The sequence below is a fragment of the Lycorma delicatula genome, chromosome 9 (genome assembly GCF_047948215.1).
Source record: "Lycorma delicatula isolate Av1 chromosome 9, ASM4794821v1, whole genome shotgun sequence".
In the NCBI taxonomy this organism is placed as follows: Eukaryota; Metazoa; Arthropoda; class Insecta; order Hemiptera; family Fulgoridae; genus Lycorma; species Lycorma delicatula.
The window spans coordinates 91,675,540-91,697,779 of record NC_134463.1 but is presented as its reverse complement, the minus strand read 5'-3'; the positions used below and the strand labels follow the sequence as shown (position 1 = coordinate 91,697,779).

General features: G+C 32.0%; 1 protein-coding gene across 1 annotated transcript in view; it reads left to right on the top strand.

Annotated features, from left to right (window-relative positions):
• The window catches only part of gw (trinucleotide repeat containing adaptor protein gawky), a 170,297-nt gene that overhangs the window by 98,214 nt on the left and 49,843 nt on the right, over positions 1-22,240 (top strand). The window contains 6 exon segments of the mRNA XM_075374674.1: positions 3,056-3,695; positions 5,028-5,227; positions 6,685-6,885; positions 9,144-9,255; positions 12,659-12,892; positions 14,504-14,654. Coding sequence (XP_075230789.1) covers positions 3,056-3,695; positions 5,028-5,227; positions 6,685-6,885; positions 9,144-9,255; positions 12,659-12,892; positions 14,504-14,654 — 1,538 coding nt within the window.

Here is a 22,240-nt window from a genome sequence, read left to right as displayed (position 1 = left end):
TGTGCAAATTAATCTGAACATTGGAAATTTTTTATTTATTTCAATGTTGTAGTTATACTGTTTAACCACACTCATTCTTGTAAGTTCTGTGTAATGTGAAGTTATTGTAAATTGGTTACTTACTGATTTTCATGTAATATTTATCTCATTTTGTGAAAGTTTATCTCATTCTTTATTACAAAATTATATATTTTCTTTTTGTTCTGTTTGTCTTGAATATATAATAATGAACTTAACTCCAAGAAAATGTTTGAAAATTGTTTCTCTTTCTGTACGTACCAGTAGATTAGTGAATGTTATTTTGTAACAATTTAAAGAAACTGGTTCCTTTTCATTTCAAAGAAAAGACAAGTGTGGCTATAAAAAAAACTACTCCAATACAGGACCGGTTAAAAGTAAACTTGATCCAAAATTATTAGCTGCAACTTAAATTGAGAATTAGCAGCCAGTAGAACAGATTTACACACAACTGTAAGGTGCAGACTTCTTGCAGCTGGACAGAAAGCTTGTCAGCCAGTTAAAAAGCAGCTTTCAACACGCAATGTGCAAGCAAAAGGGTCTTGTGGGCCAAAGTACAGAAGAGCTTTACATGTTCTACAGTCACATTTTTATGTTAAAGGGCCAAGCATCAATTGAAAATAAATCACTGGCTCATGCTTCATATCCAGCAATCAGTTAAAACATCCCCAGAAAAAAAATATTTTGGGGTTTAACAATCTAAGGTTCTTGTTCTTCACTTGCTGAGATGAAATGATATGTTGAAAGGTAATGGCTACATCATTATGCTTAATGAAAGACTTCTGACACAATGTGAAAAATAATTCCAGCAAAAGGCAGCAGCATTCCAGCAAGATTTGGGAGCATGCCATACTGTCAAATTGTTCAAAATTTTTTGAAGAATGAAACATTAAAGTACTCCCTTGGACAGGCAATTCTGCAGACAATCCCATGTGAAAATCTTTGGGCAACAGTCAAAAACAACTCTCAAAAATGAACCATAAAAATTGATCTCATTAAAGCAGTATCAGTATGGTTTCATGATGAAATAGAAAAAAAAAGTGAAGTACACTTATTGAATCGCTGAAGTCATTAATAATAAAGGATGAACATATTAATTACTAGATATTGTCTAATTGTACAGGTATGATTTTTTTTTGTAAATTAAGCTTCTTTTTATTAAATAACATTGTGTTCATATTAATTTGCATACTTCTGTATATGATATGGGTAAAGGCCAAACTCCATTCATGAATGTTGAACTTGTTCAAAATTTGGATTACCCAGTAAAAACACAATTTCATTCCTTAACTTTCAAATGGATTCTATTAAATTTAAGAAAAACTAGTTTAGTATCTGTCCAAAAGAATGTGCACAGGGATGTTTTTCTGCAGGATTTTTATTTCTCTGTTCTGCCTAGATTCATAAAGGCTTTCCTTGAGGTTTTTAAGTGTCAGTTTTTAACTCTCTTACAACCTATGCTTGGTGCTCAGTTGCTATAATTTCTTCACCAAACTGATTGACTTTGCTCTCTCACCACTTCACAACTGTTTTAGAGGTCACAGGTTTTGTTAACTGTCTGAGACAGCTTCCTAGTGGAGTTCTACAAAGAGGATACTAGCAAAACCTGGTTTGCATTATGATTTGTTTCGTTGTACAAAGAGATCCAAAAGTCGCACACATCAAAATTAAAGTGTCTATAAATAGTAGTATAGTTGAAAAGTTCTTTCTGCTTCCACAAGATAATACCATGGGTATTAAAAAGTACAAACCTAGACGCCATTGTGTTGTGTGTTGATAACAACGCTTGCAGTAGTGCTTTGTTTATGCTTGGTAAACATGTCGTTTTTCCAAGAGCAACAAATTTTCCTTGTTGAACATTATTTTTCCAGTCGTTCTTATGCACGTGTTGCAGACAAATTTCATAGGCAATATCCAGATGTGGCAGTGCCTTATAATTTGATCAAAACGAGATTAATGTTCATTTTAGAGAACGCAGATCAGTTGCAGACAAGAAGAGAAGCAGGAGACCAGCCATTTTGATGTATGTTAAAACTGGCTGAGGTTAAGAATGTGATGTTGCAGTGTTCGCCTTCAAAAAGCTTGAGGAGACTATCAGTGCACTTCCTTATTTCATATGGAAGTGCTCAGAGAATGATGAAACAGTTTCACTTTTCGCACATCATGTTCACAGTGTTCAGGAATGGAAAGAGCCAGGTAAAGAAATGTGTGTAGTGTATTGTAAATTGTTTTGGTCAGCTTGGTGTGTTTTCTTCACTGATGAGGCATATTTTCGCATTAGTGGCTATGTGAACAATTAAAACCCTAGAATTTTGTCAGCTGAAAATTTCCATGTGTTACATAAAAACCTATTACACAGTTTATTGCCCTTCTTGAAGATCATGGACGTGATTGTTGATTCCAGCAAGATAGTGCTACACATCTAATGAAACCATGCATTTTTTGCATGACTTTTTTTTGTGAGCATATAATCTCTAAAGGATTATGGCCGCCATGTTCATCTGATTACGTCCTCAGGTTTCTTCCTGTGGGTGTTACCTTAAAAGAAACGGTCTATAAAAACAAGTCACACACACTGGAGGAACTAAAGACGAACATAACGAAGATTTAACAATATTAGTATACTTGTGCTTCACAAAGTGGCCTCAACATGGTAAAAAATGTTTGTACATGCATTATTGAACGGGGCAGCTATTTTGAGCATATGTTGTGAAAATAAATAAATCTTTAAATATTGTTACTTAATGTTTGTTTTTATTTTTATTTGATGTGTGGGACTTTTGGATCTTCCTGTAGATGTGTTAAGTAATATAGATATGTAAGTAACTTATGACTCAACTTTTGCTTCCTCTTGTCTATTGCCAATTGAATTGAGAGATAACTGAATAAAATTTCAGTCTGTCATGCAGAAGATTCTGGGTTTGAATCCCAGACAGGCTTAGCAATAATGTTACTAACATAAATAAATTTCAGTATCATATACACATGCTCTAGCTCTTAATTTTTTGGTAGATTATACATTGATTTTTTTTTTCAGGACCCCAATGCAATGTTTGCCAGTGAATATTGTGGATCTTCCAACAGCAATAGTCTGAGTGCACAAAACAAGCACCATAACACTAATGTAATACCACACATCACTTCTCAGGCCAATCACAGCCAACCAGAATCTGATAAGTTTGGTGCTCTTTCTATTCAGGATAATAATATTAGTATTAAGGATATTAATAATAATAATACTTGTAGTAATAATAATAATAATAATAATTATAATAATGATAATAATAAGACTAGGGTTAGGGAGTGTGAAAGTCAGAACATTCCAGGGATGATAATTACGCCTTGTACTACCACTAATGTACGACTGGAGCAAAGCTTTAAAAATGACTGTGATGACTATGGCACGCGGTGGGGCATTCCACGAGGACTGAGACTTGCTGGCGGCGGTGAAAGTTCATTAAATACCAGTGGTACTGGTTGGGGCTCTTCTGGCGGCAACAACAATAACACCAATGCTGGTAGTGGCAGCTCTTGGGGACCTGGTGGTTCTCAGAACAACAATTCTGGTGCGCAACCACCGACTGGTAACCCACCAGCCTCGCAATGGCCTGGCAACTCTCGTGGTCAGGCCAGTACGACTAGTCAGGGCCAACCGCCCTCTTCGCAACAGAACACAGGTGATTATTAATATTTTATTTTTTATTCATTTTTAATATATAGTAAATGAATAAATAATTTTAAGTTTCCTGTAAAATTTTTTTACACTTTCTCCTTTACCTCTATCAAGGCTTTGGCAGTGAGGCTTTACTGACTGATGTCTTATATATTATATGGCAGATAGGACAAAAAGTAATGATCCTTAATTGTTAGTCAACTGACAAATATCGTTAGAATAGAATATTTGTAATATGTAGCTACATACAGTAAACTAATGCTGCAGCAGAATTGCAGGCCTGGTTGGCTACACTTGATATAAATGTAGTATGATGAGTAATGAAAGTGAAATATACTGAATGAATGAGAAATCTTTAGTTGTAATATAATTGCTAATAACTGCACATATTCAATGGATAGTCTAGTTTCCTTCTTTTATTGTTATTATTTTTTGTGACCGCATAGAATTACTTTAGTCAGTCCTTAATCAAAGTCTCTTCATTGGGGCTCTTTGGGCCTTGCGGTTTTCCCAGTATTTTTTTTTTTTTAATACTTTCTGATGATATTATGCCCTTTCCATTGTTTAAAATGTTTGTGTTCAGCTTTTTCTTGTGAGTGTGAAGCGAGTAGTTTTGTTCTTGATTTCTTGTTTAATTTTATCTTATCTAGAGTCTTATGGTGTACGGCCAATTTCCTTCAGATCCTCTTATTTCTCTGATCCATCTGCATCTTGTCTTGGTCTTTTTCAAATTGAGATTGTGCTATCTCTCTAGCTGTTAACATAAGTCTTGAATCTTGCATCCTCATGATATGTCCAAAGAATCCTAGTCTTCTCTTACGAATGGTATCAGTGATGGGTTCTAACTCTTTGTACATAACTTTGTTGGACACAATCAACCATTGCCTGTCTTTCTGGTACTTTTTATCGATGCAGGTTCTTTTGATTTTCTGGAGTCTATCTATCTTTGATTGTTTGTTCAGGTGGAAGAGTGTTTCTGAAGTATAAGTGGCTTCTGGTTTTATAACTGTTGTAGTGTCTAAGACACTACCACAGTTTCTTATGTTTAAAAGTTTCATTGAATAAGTTATGAAATCACTTTTTTAAAATAGGTCAGAGTTTATTAAAAGTCTTCTTTATTAAATAAAAGCTACAAATCTTTGAAATCATTTATAAAATTAATTTAACAGCTGTATTTCTGATGAAATTATTTTAAGAATTTATTCTAATGCTACCAGTACTTACCTCATTCTTCGCTTCAGATTTTGACTCAGGATTAACTTAAATTATTAACTAAATTTTGTTTTTATTGAATATAATAAGATGCTGTATGACTACTTGAATATTTGTTCTTCAGGTAACTCGGGGATGAAGACTGCTGCAGTATCAGTAGCAGTATCAGGCAACCAACAGCCACCAAATAATAATAGTAATCAGAATCAGCAAAATGTACAACAAAATCAACAGCAGCAACAGCAACAAAACCAACAGCAGCAGCAGCAAAATCAACAAAATCCACAGGGTCAGCAGTCTTCTGCAGCCAACAATAATAATCAGGTATCTCGTTCCTTCCTCTCATTTTAATATATATTTTATGTTGATATTAATGAGTAAATAGATAATTGAAATTTTTTTAGTCATTATTGAATGTAGAATAATTTTGAATTAACTTCTCCATTCCACTGTGTAGAATTAATAGGCAAAGCTTCTCTATTCATGCTACATACAGAAGCATGTAATTGCATTTAAGCAGATGGCATAACATATGATACACATGGTGTTAGTTGATTATGAGCATTTAACTTCTTAATTTTTTGTTGTAGAAGAAGGTACTTTGTCTGGATTACAGTAGAGTGCTGTTTTTCACATCTAATTTTAAATATATATAAAAAAAGCTATTAATTAATTTAGTTGTAATCAAAAGCTTAAATTGTCGTTTTATTGTCAGATTAGAAATGTCTTGATTTTTTTCTTGTGCAGAGGAATATATTTTTTGGAAAATTTATTATTGTGCAAGTATATTTTTTTTATACGTGTAAGAGTTTTCTTTATTCTGTTAAGAAAGTATTGATTATAAAGTGGATTTTATTAACTAGTGACTTTCAAATAAAGCTTATATTATATTGACTATATTTCTGGAGATCTGGTATAATTTTTTTCATTTTGTGATGATGATTCTTATACTGAAATTACTTTAAAATAGTTGATTAAGAACTTTTTTCATAATTATCATCACTTTGTAGTTTCCAAAACTGATTTAAGGAAACGCACATATACATGAACAATTTTGTGTATGAAGTTTCCAAAACTTATTTAAGGAAACAGATTTACATAAAGAATTATGTTTATGTGTATGTATCATAATAAAAAATTCAAGCTTTTTATTGTTTGGTCAAAATTATTTTTAATAATGTTAAGTTTAATTATTTATTTTGTGGCAGAATAGTAACAGAATTAGCGATGACAATAATAAATATATTTGTACCAATGACAAGGATAAACCATCCTTTCATTTTAAATTGGAAGTAATCATATCTGCTTGTTCCTGGACAAGATGGTAGGGTGTTCTGTTGTTTGATTGTCACCTTCCTCTTTTCTCTACTCTTTATTCCTGTTCTTCAGCTGTCATGTGAATTGGGTCAGTTGCCCTGGTTCATCTGTGGTGTTTTCCTGGTATTTGATAGTCGTCAGCTGGGCAGTCACTTCTTTATTGGAGCTTAATATATGTGGTATTGACCCTGCATACCTGTTGGGTGTCTGAGGACCATCTTTCCTATCTGGATATTGCAGAAAAGCTAAAAAAAACTCTCGGTTGAGGAGACTGTAAGTCTTCCTGTTTTCACTTTTAACCCCAACTTATCTTATTAAGATACCACCTTATTGTGCAACATTCAATATTTATGTAAATGAAAATAATTCTCAACTAAAAATGGTTGGTAGAGATTAGGTATTTATGGTTTTATTTTTCTACCTTTCAAAATTTATTTTATTAATGTTTTAACTGCTTTTCTTAGCAAGGACAGCAAAATGGTTCCACATCATGGGCAGCAGCTGCTGGTAAAGGTCTGCCTCCGACTGGTAATAGTGGTGCACAATCTTCCACTACAACTACCACAACTACGACAAATTCAAGCAACAATACTACCACAAAGCAACAACTCGAACAACTTAATACCATGCGAGAAGCACTGTTCAGTTTAGATGGTTGGGGAGGGGTGAGTAATTGAGAATTTTTTTAGTAAATAACTTCAAGTGGTTTAACAGATTACAAAGTTTTATTTTTAACCATTTTTCTACGAGTATTATTTTGATTATTTGATAGCAGGAAACATTTCAGATTTGTTAAAAGCTCTTGTATGTCTAAAAGTTGTATTTTTTAATAAAATTATAGCATAAATTTATATTTATTTGATTAATTCATAATACCTGTGCAGGGGCTTTAAAAATTTGTTGAAATGTAAAAATGCTTGGGGTTTTTTTAACAACAGTTATTGTACAGTGTGGACCCAATGGAAACTACATTTGGTCTAGATCAGTGTAAAAGTCTGAATAAACAAAAGTTATATTTTAATAATTCAGTTTTTTTTTAACAGTGTAATAGTTTCATGGTTTTTCAGGAGTTTTAATGCACTGTTCTGAATTAAATTCTCTTTAATAAACAAATATTTTATGAAATAATTTTTCTTTTATCATGAAAAATTATTAATATTGGTGTAAAACAAGAGGTACAGTTTTATTTATACAATTGTATAACTGTTAAAAATACAGTAAATCTAAATTTCAAATGTTCGTTTCCAGTCATTCATGTTAGTGATTGTAATAAAAAAGTTACATTTAATACCCACATATGCAGATATTAAAAATACTTTACATAATAAAGACTGTTATCAATTGGTCTGCTTAAAGCAGCAGTATTAAGTAAACTGTAGGAAACTTTCATTGGCCATCTCCTCTTATGTTTCAAGCACGTTATATAATTGCACATTTTGTGCCTATATGTTCCTTTCCCTTGTACATGAATTTCAAATTCAGTGTTTTGAACAAGAACTAGTGAAGAATTACTCGCTTCATTTTTTATGTTCCAAAAAATTCTTTAAGAGTATTATAATTACAATAAAAATAATGGTAGTTAACATAACATAAAAGAATAATTAAGTCGGTGCTAAATAAAACTACTAATAATAAAATGCAATGTGAAATATACTTATCCTAGGCTCATAGTGTTTATTATGTGTAAGTAGATAATAAGTAAACTGCTACTGAATTCATTTATTTAACTTAGGTGGTGGGAGTGGAGTTCATAGAAGGGAAACAGTGTAGTTTCACAAAATACAAAAGTATTTTGTGTCTTGTAAAACGCTTTGCAAAATAGTAATTTGAAATTTTAATCTCACTGGTTTCAATATTGGTACATTTGGGAAAAACATTGTTTTTTTTTCATAGATTATTGACCCCAAGTGCGCAAGTATTAGAATGTTCTTGGAAAAGTGAACTGAAGTTACACTTACAAAATTCATTATATAAATCATTGATAATGGTTACTTTATAGAGGAAAAAAATGTTAACTTAAAATAAAAATTAGTTAAGTGTGTAGCATTTACTTGGGGAAATTATTTTTATATTTACCTATTTAATCTCTCAAAGTTTTGATAGAACTTAATACCAGTAATGTCCGTATTTGATATGTATATATTTATTTATTGTTTATTTACATTTAGAACATCATACTCTAGTATTAAAACTTTTAAAATTTACAATTTTGTTGGTCTATTTTTGTTAACATTTTCAGTTCTGGTTAATGGCAATTAATAAATATAATATTTAATGAAACTGCATCAAATGGTTTTTAATTTCGGTCACTAGTCAAAAGCAGTTATACGGCTTCACTCAGTCCTTGTATAGTTTATTTCGGAGTTGTATTGCACTTATAATAATAACTACCAGGCGATGATAACGCCCAAGCGTTTTTCGCCCACAAACATCCAAAAAAAAAAAAAAAAAAAAAAAAACTTGAAAAAAATTAGTTAAATTTACAAAATTTAAAGTTGTACAAAAGTTAGGTAATACATCTTAAAATAGTGAGTTAACTGCATTAGATTTATATGCAAATCAAATGTAAATAAGCTGTTAAATTGTCATTATATTAAAGGTATAATAACTCTGTCCATATTTCCATCATAAAAATTCTTGACAAAAAAAAAAAGAAGAGAAACTATTATTTTATATATTCATTAAATTTCAGTGGCTTTTTTTTTGTTGTAATAAATAGCATATACATCAATAGTTGCCTTATGTTTTATTTTCTCTGTTAATATATTTAACATAGTTTCCATCCAGTTCAACGTATATTAATATTTATTATTATGTCAGTTATTTAATGTAATTTTTTGTATTTGTTATTGTATAATTATTGAAATCTGATTTTTTTAGTGTAATTTCATTTTAATTAAAGAAAACATTAATTTTATTATAGCAACACGTGAATCAGGATTCATCATGGGATATTCCTCCATCACCTGAACCATCTGGCAAAGATAATAATGGTGGTGCAGCTCTACCTGTTTGGAAGCCAACCATCAACAATGGTAACTGCTTCAGTCTGCGAGGTTTGACTTTAACGCAACTCTCGCTCCTTTTTTTCTAATCTTTTCTCTCTTACTCTTTTCTTATCTCTTGAAGTATATTTCTACATTTCATGTCATTTAATTTTTTCCATAGTAAGTTTTTATAAATATTGTATATGTTTTGTTATTTTATGTATTATTTGGTTGATTAATTTTGCTCTCATACTCAGCCTGTCAAGTTTTATGAATTGTTTTGTCATTTATTGTTTTACTTCAGTTGGTAAAAGGTGAATGAATGTTTTCTCTCTTTTTATGATGTTTTGTTATTGTGTGATTTTATGTTCATTTTTAGTTGGCATTTAACTAATTTCAAAGCTTATTGCAAATAGTCAAAAAGTGAAAAATACAAAAAAATTTGTTTATTCTTGCATAAAAAAAAAAACAATTTTGTGTCTACAACAATATTTGTTTAATATTGCACTAATTTTTTACATCTTTCCAAACAAAAAAATGGTATACATATGCAATTATACTGTAACCCTGCTATAATGCAGTTAATAGAGTTTACATTTCTTTGCCGGTCATGTAATGGGCAACTGGTGTTTGATTATCTTGAACCCACTCATTGAGATCATTTACAGACAATTATTGCCCAGATGAATTTGACAATTCCATTGCATGTTTATCAATAAAAATATGAAAATTTGCCGTTTCAATGTCTTCGGTATCACTCTTTGACTGACTACTCTGACCAACAATTTTTAATTGTAATAGAATTGATGTTACTCTATGCTGTTCCAGTGCTGTACACAACACTTTAATGACAGTTTTAAGAAATTCTGTTGCTTGTTAATTCTGAGTTAACGATAGCGGTCATAGCTCTTGTCAGAAATAAACTTTAAATGCCCGAATAACTCTTCAGTGTAATGGTTGGATCAAAGATGTGGTCTACTAGGGTAAAAATATTGCGATTATTTTCCCATCTTTAAATTTCAGCAAGTCAGTAGGCAGTTTAGCAGGGCAATTGTCAAGAAGTAATAAAGCTTTTTCTTCCAGTGGAACTTGTAAATAATTTTTAACTCAAGGCACAAATTTGTCGTTAATTCACATTAAAAAAATATTACACGTCATCCAAGCATTTTTACTATTTTTAAAAATAACCAGTAATGAATTCATATTAACGTGTTTGAAGCAATGTGGGCTGGTATACTTGTCAGTGAGCAACGGCTTCAATTTATGATTTCCTGATTTATTGACACACAAAAGAAAAATACCCTTTTTTTGTGTTTCCTTACCAGACTTATTTTAAAATAGCATTAGATAAGTGTTGAATTTGGTCATTGGGTCTGTATCTTTTTTGGTTTATTTTGTTTGGTTGTGGTACAAATTGGCTGAATCTTGAGTAAGACATAAAAGTAACCAAAATGTATTTAAATTTCTTAAAAATGAAACTAAAATTCCGTCTTAAGACTTGTATTTTTCCTCCTTTTCCAGATAAGTTCTGAATATAAATGTATTTATTAATTTGAACTCATTTTTATTATTAATTTTCCACTGCTGAGCAAAGGCTTATTCCAATTATTCAGTTTTTTCTTGTCTTACTGTAATATGTCTTGTCCAATAATTTCCAGCTGCATTCTTTTTTTCACTACTCATCCTTGCCTTCTCCATTCCCCTGACTCCATCTCTCTTTCATATAGTATCTTCACCTTAACAAATTTTATATCCTTTAACCCCAGTGTCTGGCCCACCAGACACCCAGTTGTTTTTATCTTTTACTTTCATTCTTGACTTTTTTTTAACCCCTTTTTATATCTACATCTATTTTCTTTTTTTTCTTATTTGGCACACATATTTTTAATACTTAACTTTTGATTCGGTGACCAGACTCATGATTAAATAAACGACTTCATCAGACATATCTGAAGAACTTTTCTGTGCATTCCTTACCTCTCATTTGAATCTATCTTGTCATACAGAGAATGAAAATTTCTGGCCAAAGAAGTATGATCCTTAACGTAATCCAGCTTTGATATTCAAGGAATCTTGCATGAGGTCTACAATTCTGCTCTAAAGTAATGGATGAAGCGCTCTTTTTGTAAATGCTTTGTATAATATTTATGTAAATGCTCATTTATTTCCAAAATTCTCTTTCATGTTTTATGGAATTAAAGCTTTGTTTTAATCATTAAAAAACTAAGGTAATATTTGCTATCTTTTTCAATAACTTGATTGAGATTTTATAAATTGTCAGTTGTAGCAAGGAAACCTTCTAGAATGCAATTTTTGTATGCAGTTGTTTTGCATTTAAAGTGATATTCATTGTATTATTTTCATAAATGTCTTGTATAAAAGATGTGTATTAGTTTTTGGTGTTGCTATACTGTTATAACTGAAAAATTTCACTTACTTAAATGTTGAGAAAAGAATTGTAAATAATTTCTGTAAAATCAAGTCTTCTTCATTTATTTAAAAACCTTTTGTCTTGACAATTATGATACTGAACTAATAAATAACATAATTTTTCACGATCAGATTTTCAATCTGTTTAAAGTTTTTCCTCTTATTAGAATTTATGTACAACCTAATGTCACTGATAGTTGCTAATTTATTTGAAATATCACAAAACATAAAACACCTCTTATAAAATGGGACTACATTCAAAGATTAAAAATACGTTAACATGATATGTTAATAGGAAAAAAAAACAAAATGTATTAGAACTTTTATTTTATAAATTCAAATGTGCATCAAATAAGAAAATTTACATTTTAATGATAAAATAGAGAAGTGTGCGTAAATCATAATAATATTGATGAATTTATTTGTATTTCGTTTACTTAGTAGAATATCAACATTTTAATCTTCCGTAAACTATATAAACAACATCAAAAATCACGTTTGCACAATTTAAAAATTACGGTAAAACGCATTACTTATATGGCAGTGTTAGTCCATTTTAAATGGAATATTTTTATAATTATTTTAAACAAAGATATGCACTATTAAAAAAAAAAATTCCAGCTAACAAAAAACATTTGTAATAAGAAAAAATTTGATTAACATGTTTAAGGGGAAAAAAGTTGTATTAAAGAAATCAGTCAGTTATTCAAGTCTTATTTAGAACTATGGCCTGTTTTTAATGTCACTTAGCATCACTGTAATTTATTTTATAAAAGTTGGTTTTATATTTAATATGTGTTTAACATTTTATTCATCATAATTATTATGAATTAAATTAATTTCTTTGATGAAAATTATGCATAAAATTAAGAAGTTATCTAAATAAAAATCAAAAATCAAAGATACTTATATGTAAAATTAAATTTATGATCGATAGAACCTTGAATTCCACCATGGTTCTATTTAGTGTACTGGTTACAGAGATTATTTTAGATCTGTGTAATTTTTTTTTTAAATTTAGGTACAGATCTATGGGAAGCTAACCTAAGAAATGGTGGACAGCCTCCTCCTGCAGTTGCTCAAAAAACACCATGGGGACATACTCCAACAACAAATATTGGTGGGACGTGGGGTGAGGATGATGATGTTGGCGATACATCTAATGTATGGACTGGAGTACCACCTTCTGGGGCCGCACCACCGGCTCAGTGGGGTGGAACTAATAATCCTGGACCTTCTACTTCCATGTGGGGAGGTAAGAAGATGTTTATTGTATGGGGGTGGTTTACACTATCTGTCTGCAAATTTATTTTATATTACATAGTATATATTAGAGGTTATTGAAATACAGGCGAATTTTTATTTGTTTATGTATTTATTGATAGTTTGTGATAGATTGTGATAGTTTGTGATATATATATATATATATATATATATATATATATATTATATCATATCAGTTTTAAATGTTTATCTTTTGTTTCATCCATTAAATGTTGTAAGATCATTAAGTTAAAATTAAATATTACTTCAGTTAATTACATTCTGGTAATTGATATTGTCTGTATCAAATTGTGTTAACGATTTCTTTTTTTGGTCTTCCCCCATCATTACGTAACAAATTTTTAAACAGGCAAGCCTTTTAGTGCAAAAGTGTTAAAATGTTTTGAAAAATTGTACCTAAAAGTTGCCATGGATCTCAGCATTGCTAGCTTTGCATTATTTACTTCTTCAGTATTTTTTAGCAGGTCGTTTTCAGTTAATACAGTAAGTATTGTTTATAGTAACATTGGATATTGTAACCAAAATCTTGTCTCTTGGTTGGTTTGGTATGCTGTTAATACATAAATAATAGTATAATGTATAATGTTCATAATTACATCAGTTGTAGTGACATATCGGTTATTATGACTTATTTTTTCAGTGCAACATTTTATTGCTTATAATGACGGATGGAAGTGACTTGTCAGTAACGTAGTACATCTACATTGCAAACTAAAGTGAATGATTTTTCTGAAAAATTTGGTAAACGACATGAAACAACTTCAGCTTGGATACAACAGCTCTATCAGCGTCATGATATTGTGTCGAGGAGAATAAGCGGCGAGACTGCAGCAGCTCCAATTGGTGTGTCAGAAAAATTGCTAGAAACCATTTGGCCAAAATTAAAAGAGGCTATTCGGACAAAAAAAAATACAATGCTTATGAATCTGGTATTTTTTTAAAAACTGATACCAGAAAGAACACTTCAGTTTAAAGGTGAAATGTGTTCGGGGGAAAATTATCAAAAGAAAGACTAATAGTTCTAATTGCTACGAATATTACTGGAATTGACCAAAAACAAAATTCTGGTTATAGGGAAAAGTACTAAACCCCAATGTCACTTTGCTGCACCAATTTCACCAGAAATTGCAACCTGCCAGAAATGTATTTGTGATATGTTTATTGATATTAGAGTTCAGAACTTCAGATGAATCGCATTTGATTGTTAAATGCACTCCAATCAATATAATGGAATTGGATTTCTTGTTAATTAAAAAAGTAAGGAAATCTATTCTTCATTTTTATAGTAATTGTAAAATTTTATTTTGGTACTATAAGATTTATTTGAAAATGTATGGTTTCATGATGGAAGTGTAAGTGACATTCATACTGTTCACATAAATCACATTACCAACACCTTCAAGTAGTTCCTTAATTGGTCTTTCTGTGCAATTAGATATTATAAACTAATAGAACTAATTTAAGAACTATTAAATTAATGGTTTACTTCATGCAAAAGATTGGTAAACTGTTAAATGTGATATTTTAATAATCAAATTGGTTTCTGTTTTATTGTTAATATTTATAATTACTTTGTTTTCAGCACCTAAGAAAGAAGCAGATTGGGGAGGTGGGTCTAATTGGGGTGATCCACGTGGACCAGGAGGTGGCGGTATGGATCCTCGTGATATGCGAACAGGAGCTAGTGGAATGGTAGATCCACGTGATCATATGCGGACCGTAATTGATCAAAGGTGAGTTAGTTATGTGAATACTATTTATGCATTGTTAATATATTTATTACTTGTTATTACCTGGTAAATGCATATGGCTATTTCCTGGAGTTAGTAATTGTAATCAGTTGTATATTAATTAAATGTGAAGTATTGAAAGGCATACTTTGTTTTATTAGTGAATTTATCATTTTCAGTTCTGCTATCACATATGCTATAGTACTTTGCTAGGCCTGTGATAGGATAGAATCTTATTAGGAAAAGGGATATTAATATTTTATATACTCGGAACTGTTAAAAGTACCCATTAATATGTGCATTGATTTTTTTAATGTGTTATTTTACAACTGCTTAAAATTTCATACTATTATTGAAGTCATTTGTAGTTAATTTTTATTTAGTCTCTTTCAGTGAATTGTCAAAATAAATTATTACGCATTTTAAACAAAGAAATTATTCATTCTTATTAGACACATTAATTATTTTTTTGTTATATACAAGTGCTGACATTGTATATGCTCTATGGCAGGCAAACCAGTTTGAAAACAGGTTTTGTGTGTGAAAATTTTTATACTAATTTTTTTCACTCTATGTTTTAAATAACTGTATATAGTATATTATAATATAGTAATGTTTTTTACTTACCTTTACTTTTTTATATTCATCAAAACATCTTTGGGCACAAGCCCATCTTCAGTGATAGTTTTTATTTTAATAAATTCTTCTTTTTTACATTTACACATTAATTAAGCTTTTTACATTTTATTTTGTAAAAATTGTTTGTTTATAAAATTTAAAACATTTTTAAAATTTCAGAACAAGTATTTGTTCAATCAAGAGAATGAAAAAGTATTGCAGTAACTATTGATTTATCAATATCTTATCATTGTATGCCAACTTAAATAATTTTAATAAGAATGTTCCTATCAAATTCTGTTTGCAGATTTAAAAGACTGAATTTATGTTTATATATATATATATATAATTTTTGTAAAGTTTCTAGTTATAAAAAATTAGAAGTTTTGAAGTTTTTGAAGTTTTTAGTTAATATACCTAAAATAAAATTGCACAAATAATATAAAAGAAAAAATTATTAACATACATGAAAAAAATAAATACAAGAGAGCATATATAAACAATAACATTAAGTTAGGAATACAGAAAATGTAAAAAAAAATTCATGTTTTTAAAACCAGTAGAAATTTAAAAAAAAATTTAAAGAACATTACGCAGCATATAAAGACAAAAAAAGTGGTATGTCTAATGTAGCCAACCATCTGTTAAAATACCAAGGATTGCAAATACAATTTATAGATTTGTAATAATGATAAAAAATTATGTAAAATGATGAACCACAAGATCACATTTGAAAGATGATGATTTAATTAAAAACATAATCTATCAAAAATGATATTAGAACAAAGGTAAATACTACATTTTAAAGATTTAATAATTCCAGTACTGGACATAATAAATTAAAAAAAAAAACACATAATTTTGAATAAAATTACAAACAAAAGAATGTGTATTGTGAAAACTAGTTACTGGAAGTTAATATGGTAAGTGTAATGTACAACATTACTGTGTTTTGGTGATTTACAAGGGTTGTCTAAAATGTTTTGAGCCTTAGTTTGAAGATGGCAGCACTCTTCAACAAAAGCTAGGGGGAATGTATTTGTGCATGCATTGAAAGATACTCGCTAAAATTTCTGTCATTTTGATCGCTCAGTTGTTAGATAATCAATTGAGTAAGTCATTGTGAATGTTTTTGTAAAAATGGAAAAAATGTATTATCGTGCCGTGATTAAATACTTTCATTTGAAAGGCAATACACCTATGTGAATTAAAACAGAGTTGAACACTGTTTATGGGGACTTGTCCCATCATTTGCCGTGTTGAAAAGATGGGCAGCTGAATTTAAACATGGCCATATCAGTTAGGTTGATGATGAGCATTCAGGACGGCCAAAAACTACAACCCCCACTGATATCATCAAAAAAGATCACCAATTGGTACTGGACAACTGACAAATTAAGGTTAGAGAGATAGCAGAGGCTATGGGCATCATGAAAGAACGTGTTTGTCAAATATTAAGTGAAGAATTGGATATGAGTAAGCCATGTGGGTGCCACGTTTGCTTACTTCAGACCAAAAACGCATTCATATGAACATTTCCAAGGCCCTGCTGGACCAGTTCTAAGTCCCCAATGGGGAGTCCTATTCTTTGGGGATTGGCATCCCCACGGGCCTAGCCTCACAGCTTTTCTTCCCGCTATACACTGAGCTGCAGAACACTTTACATATACACATACACACCAAGAACACTACACAATTTATAACATATACTCTTACACAATTACATTACAACATTTTACACTATTTCTTCTTACACATACACTCAGTGTTGCAACACAAGTGGAACCATAACTCAAGGTAGAAACTTTTATGCTGACTGGTGAATGGCTCTATGTAGTTAGTCTCAAATGATGTCCTCTGGGCACCGGGGCGAACCCAGTTGCATTTGGTTCTAGCTCCAGTATGCCCACGCTCTGCTGGAGTAGTCTGTTATATCACCGGTACTCAGACCAAAAGTTCAGTTCAAAAAATAATTCCTATGATGGTTGGTGGTTCATCTGAAAAAACTATCAACTTTAATAGTCTAATTAAATGAAGAGGCCTCGTTCAGCGTTATCTGACGAGGACAGTAGTCGTGCAGAAGGTAGTGCATTAAATTCTGATGCATTAAATCTTAAATATAGAAAACATCAGATTTGTTGTCTCCACAATAATCAGAAAGATGACTTTCTTAATAAACAACGTTATAACAATTTCATGTGGTTCCCCGAAGAACATTAGAAAATTGTGCAACAGATTGTTTGTGATTAAAACATTTAATGATGAACAGAATTGATCTATCTTACGTCTCTGTAATATGGGTGGTATAAATATCAATGTAGAATGCCGCAAAACTCTAAATATGAGCTGGGGAATAAGGTTTTGCCGAAACCCTCGAGATATGGATATCATTGAAATAACTAATGAGCTTTGTCCCCAAGATGTAGAAATAAAGCATTAAATGAAACAACAGAGAAGTGCAGTGGAAAAACCAACACCGTCTCTTATATTGACATTCAATCTCCTGGTACCACCAAAAAAAATGTGTGGGTTACCCGTCAGTTCGGGTACGAGGATTCATACCCAACCCATGGCAATGTTTTAGATGCCAAGGATATGGTCATGCTACAACATGTTGCTTGAAAATAAGGATCTGTGCTTGATGTGGTAAGGAAAAAGGCCACAATGACACTAACTGCCAAGAAGATGAAAAATGTGAACTGCAGTGGTTCACATATCCTGCTCCTGTGATTACCCAAATTTTAAAGAAGAAAAGGCAATTCTCAAAATTTGTACTGAGCAGAAGCTATCTTTTCCGGTTGTACAGAGAGAATATAAAAAGATAATTAACTCATGGAACCTGGTTAAACCAGATGTATTTTTTGCTATTGCTACATCCAAACAAGCTCCCACAAATGTATGTATTCAGCAATGTGGATCCTACAATGAGCTAAAAAAACCTGTTTAGATGCTTTCTGACCAAGTTGCTTCACTTACAGCCACTATTACAGAGTTGTCAACAATGAACAGAAAGTCATTAACTGCAGTAGTGAAACCAACATTGGCATCCCTCTGAAAGTTCCTGTTCCCAACATTTTATATATGTGGGCACGAGTTAGCACAATTAGCGGAAGCACAATAAGCTTAAGGGAGCCTATACAACCACCTTCTCTGGGATGTCATCTACGACTTCCCATCCTTCAAAACCACCTCATTTATTGGAGCATATGGTTGCGAAACCGCCTGATCCCAGAACATTGGCGTACTTTAAAATCAGAAATACAAAAAAGAAAAACCGGATCACCTATAAATAATTTTTTCATCTATTTACCTGTACTGCTGCATCTAACTAACTTTATTTATGAGCATTATTCAGTGGAACGTTATTAGAGGTCTTCGGTCCCGCATTGAAGATGTTAGAGTGTTGATACGCGCACATGAATCATTAGTAATGTGCTTCCAAGAAATGCATCTACTATAGCAAGATGTGACAACACTCAATGGCTATACTTGTGAGAGATACAACTGTCTTATACATAGTAGAGAGAGTGATGGTGTTGCTATTTTCATGCGGAATGAGATGTTGGCTACAACTAGCTACCTTCATTCCTGCTGTTGCTGTAAAAATTTTAGTCCTGTTTAAATTGCATATCTGCAATTTGTATCTCTCGCCGAACTCTTGAGTTCAGTGCTCTAGAAATATCAAATCTCACACAAAATCGATCACAGTCGTTAATAGCAAGAGAGTTCAGTGCTTACCATATTTCCTTGGGCCATCTTTCTGCTCCTCTCGAGTAAATATTATCAACAGAGTGTGAGAAGATTTGGACCTTTGTCTACTGAATGATGTGGGTGGTCACACACATTTATATACTCATCTTCTGGTACACTGTCAGATATCGACCTCTCTGCATACTCGAGTTAACTCCCTCATGTTAATTAGTCTGTTTGTGATGACTTATGGCAGTGATCACAAACCAATTATTATTGCTTTTGGTGTCTACTGCGCGATGGAACAAAAGGCAGATTGGAACGGTTATCATAAAGTCTTCCCATTACAGTATGACGATGGCGCAGCCATCCTTGATCAACTTTCTCTTTTACGTCCCTGATACTTGAGAATGGTAATAGATATATCCCACAAACATCTGGTAAACCTAGATTCCTTCCATTCCTTGGTGGAATGATTATTGCAAAAATTTACAATCAGACAGGCACTACGCAAATTTAACCGCAGGCCTACAACTGAACATCTAAATTTATAATGTAGGATTAGAGCAGTATATCGTTATTCTTGGATGCCAAGAGGAAGTCTTGGACGAAATATGTGAGCACTATCTTCCACACTACTCCCATCTCTACTGTGTGGAAAAAGATCTGTACAATATGTGGATCACCAAAATAATCCATTCTCGGACTCATTCATGAAGGAGAACTCCTTACATCACCTACTACAGTGGCAAGTATTTTAGCAGATTACTTCCGTTTGGTATCCCTTACCTTATCGTAATTAATTTCAGTTACAAATCGCAGAAGAAAGTACTAGTGTTAAACGTTGGGATCTAAACATTCCATTTTCATTCAACGAATTGTCACATGCACTTAAAAACTCACGTGACACCTCCCCCCTTGGATCTTACAACATTTGTCTCAGTATGCTCTCTCACTCTTTCCTAATTCAGCGCTACAACACCTATTATAAATACATAATATAATAGTTTATAATAGTCTTGTCATAAGTTTTCCCTTCAGTTTGGTCAGAAGGCATTGTCGTACCAATACTTAAACCTCTCTTTTTTCCTGTTTAGCCTCCGGTATTTACCGTTTAGATAATTCTTCAGAGGATGATATGTATGAGTGTAAATGTAGTGTAGTCTTGTACATTCTCAGTTCGACCATTCCTGAGATATGTGATTAATTGAAACCCAACCACCAAAGAACACCGGTATCCACGATCTAGTATTCAAATCCGTGTAAAAATAACTGGCTTCACTAGGACTTGAACGCTGTAACTCTCGACTTTCCAAATCAGCTGATTTGGGAAGACGGTTAACCACTAGACCAACCCGGCTGGTACTAATACTTAAACCTGATAAAGACAAAGAAAACCCCTCAAGCTACCACCACCCTATTTCTTTGACTAGCGTTTTATAGAAAGAATGGTGAACTGTCGGCTCACATGGTACTTTGAGAGACATGGTCATCTATGTTTAGAGCAATGTGGTTTCCGCAAGGGACATTCTTCCATTGACCACTTAGTGTCACTGAAAGCAGCTTTTCAAAATGCTTTCCTGTACCGTCAGTGCCTTGTTTGCTCTCTTCTTTGGTATCAAGGAAGCTTACGACACGGCCTGGTGACGTGGTATTCTTACAGCCTTAAAGAATGGTGAGTCCAAGGGCTGTATGTTTGCATTTATCAGGGGTTTCTTAAGTGACCAAACTTTCCGTGTTTGTGTTGGAGACTCCTTATTACGTAGTATCACCTTGGAGAATGGAGTACCTCAAGGAAGTGTATAAGTGCCACCTTGTTTGCTATAGCCATCAACAGTATTACTGAATGTATGCAACCACCTGTTTCATGTTTGTTATTTGTTGATGATTTTGCCATATATATTACATCCTGTTCAACAGCCATAACAGAAAGACTAGTATCGTGCCTTGAGTTTTGGTCCAAAGTTTCACTTTTTTCACTTGAAAAAACAAAATTTGTAGTTTTTTCTCAGCTGCAGGACACTTTCATTCCACAAATTTTTCCCAACAGTGAGCTAATTACTATTTGTCCCAACATTAGGTTTTTAGGTTTATTTTTTAATACCTGCCTTACTTGGGTCAAACACATCAAAACGTAAAATTTAACAAATTTAAAAAGAATATAATCAAGAGGATTGTAAAGGGTACCAACTCTGAACGAGAAAACTATAACAAATCAATATAAAGTAAGCCTAGGTGAAAAATAAAATATTAAAAAGGTAAAACTTACATTAACACAAATAAAATATCACTAAAAAACTTAAATGTAACTACTGTCACAGTTAAAAATTTCAAAAATAAATAAAAACATCTCTTGTATATATATACAAAATATATATACAAAAACAAACATAAAATAAATTTAACGAACTCAGAGAGAGGAGTGTAAAGGGATCCTTCCGCATAACAGAAAAAATAAAAATTTTAAATGAAATTCATAAGTACAAAACACGTAACACTATTAAAAAGCTTGTAAAATATTAATAGTTCTAAATTTCTTCATCATTGCTCAGGATTTGATGAATGTTCCTGGGCAATTTGAATTTACGATGCAAGGCCACATATTACAAGGATGTGTGGCACACAGTCAAGTGGTAGTTGCGTCAGACATATGTTGGTGCATTTACTTTTGACATTAGATATCTGTGTGACTGGTATGACCTAACTGTAATTGATAAAGGACTACTTCCTCGACAAGAGTTTTTTTGAAAGGCTAGTCCCATGGCAACACAGTGATTTTAATGTATCGGAGTTTATTATCCACTGTGGTAGTCCAGTCTTCTTGCCACTTTGTTCAAAGAGCATGTTTTACACAACTGCTAAAATTGCTTGTTGTAACATGATTGGTGAAAGAAGGTTGACTGCGTGTGTCCCTAGCAGCGGAATCTGCAAGTTCATTGCCCACAATTCCTATGTGGCTAGGGATCCAACAGAAACTCACTTGTTACAATGATTCAACTAAGCGATTGCGTTATAGATTTCGGTGACCAAGGGTTGTCTAGAGTAAAAATTTTCCAAAGTTTGAAGTGCACTAAACAAGTCTACAAATAAGGATATGATGGTACTTTGGGTTAACTATATTCAAAGCTTTATTGATGGTGCACAGTTCTGCAATAAATATACTTGTAATATTAGGTAGACCAAACATATAGATTCTGCTATTAAGAATAAATTTGCATCCAACAGTATGATAATGTATCGACCCATCAGTATATACTATTGCATCTGGGTTTATTCTGAGG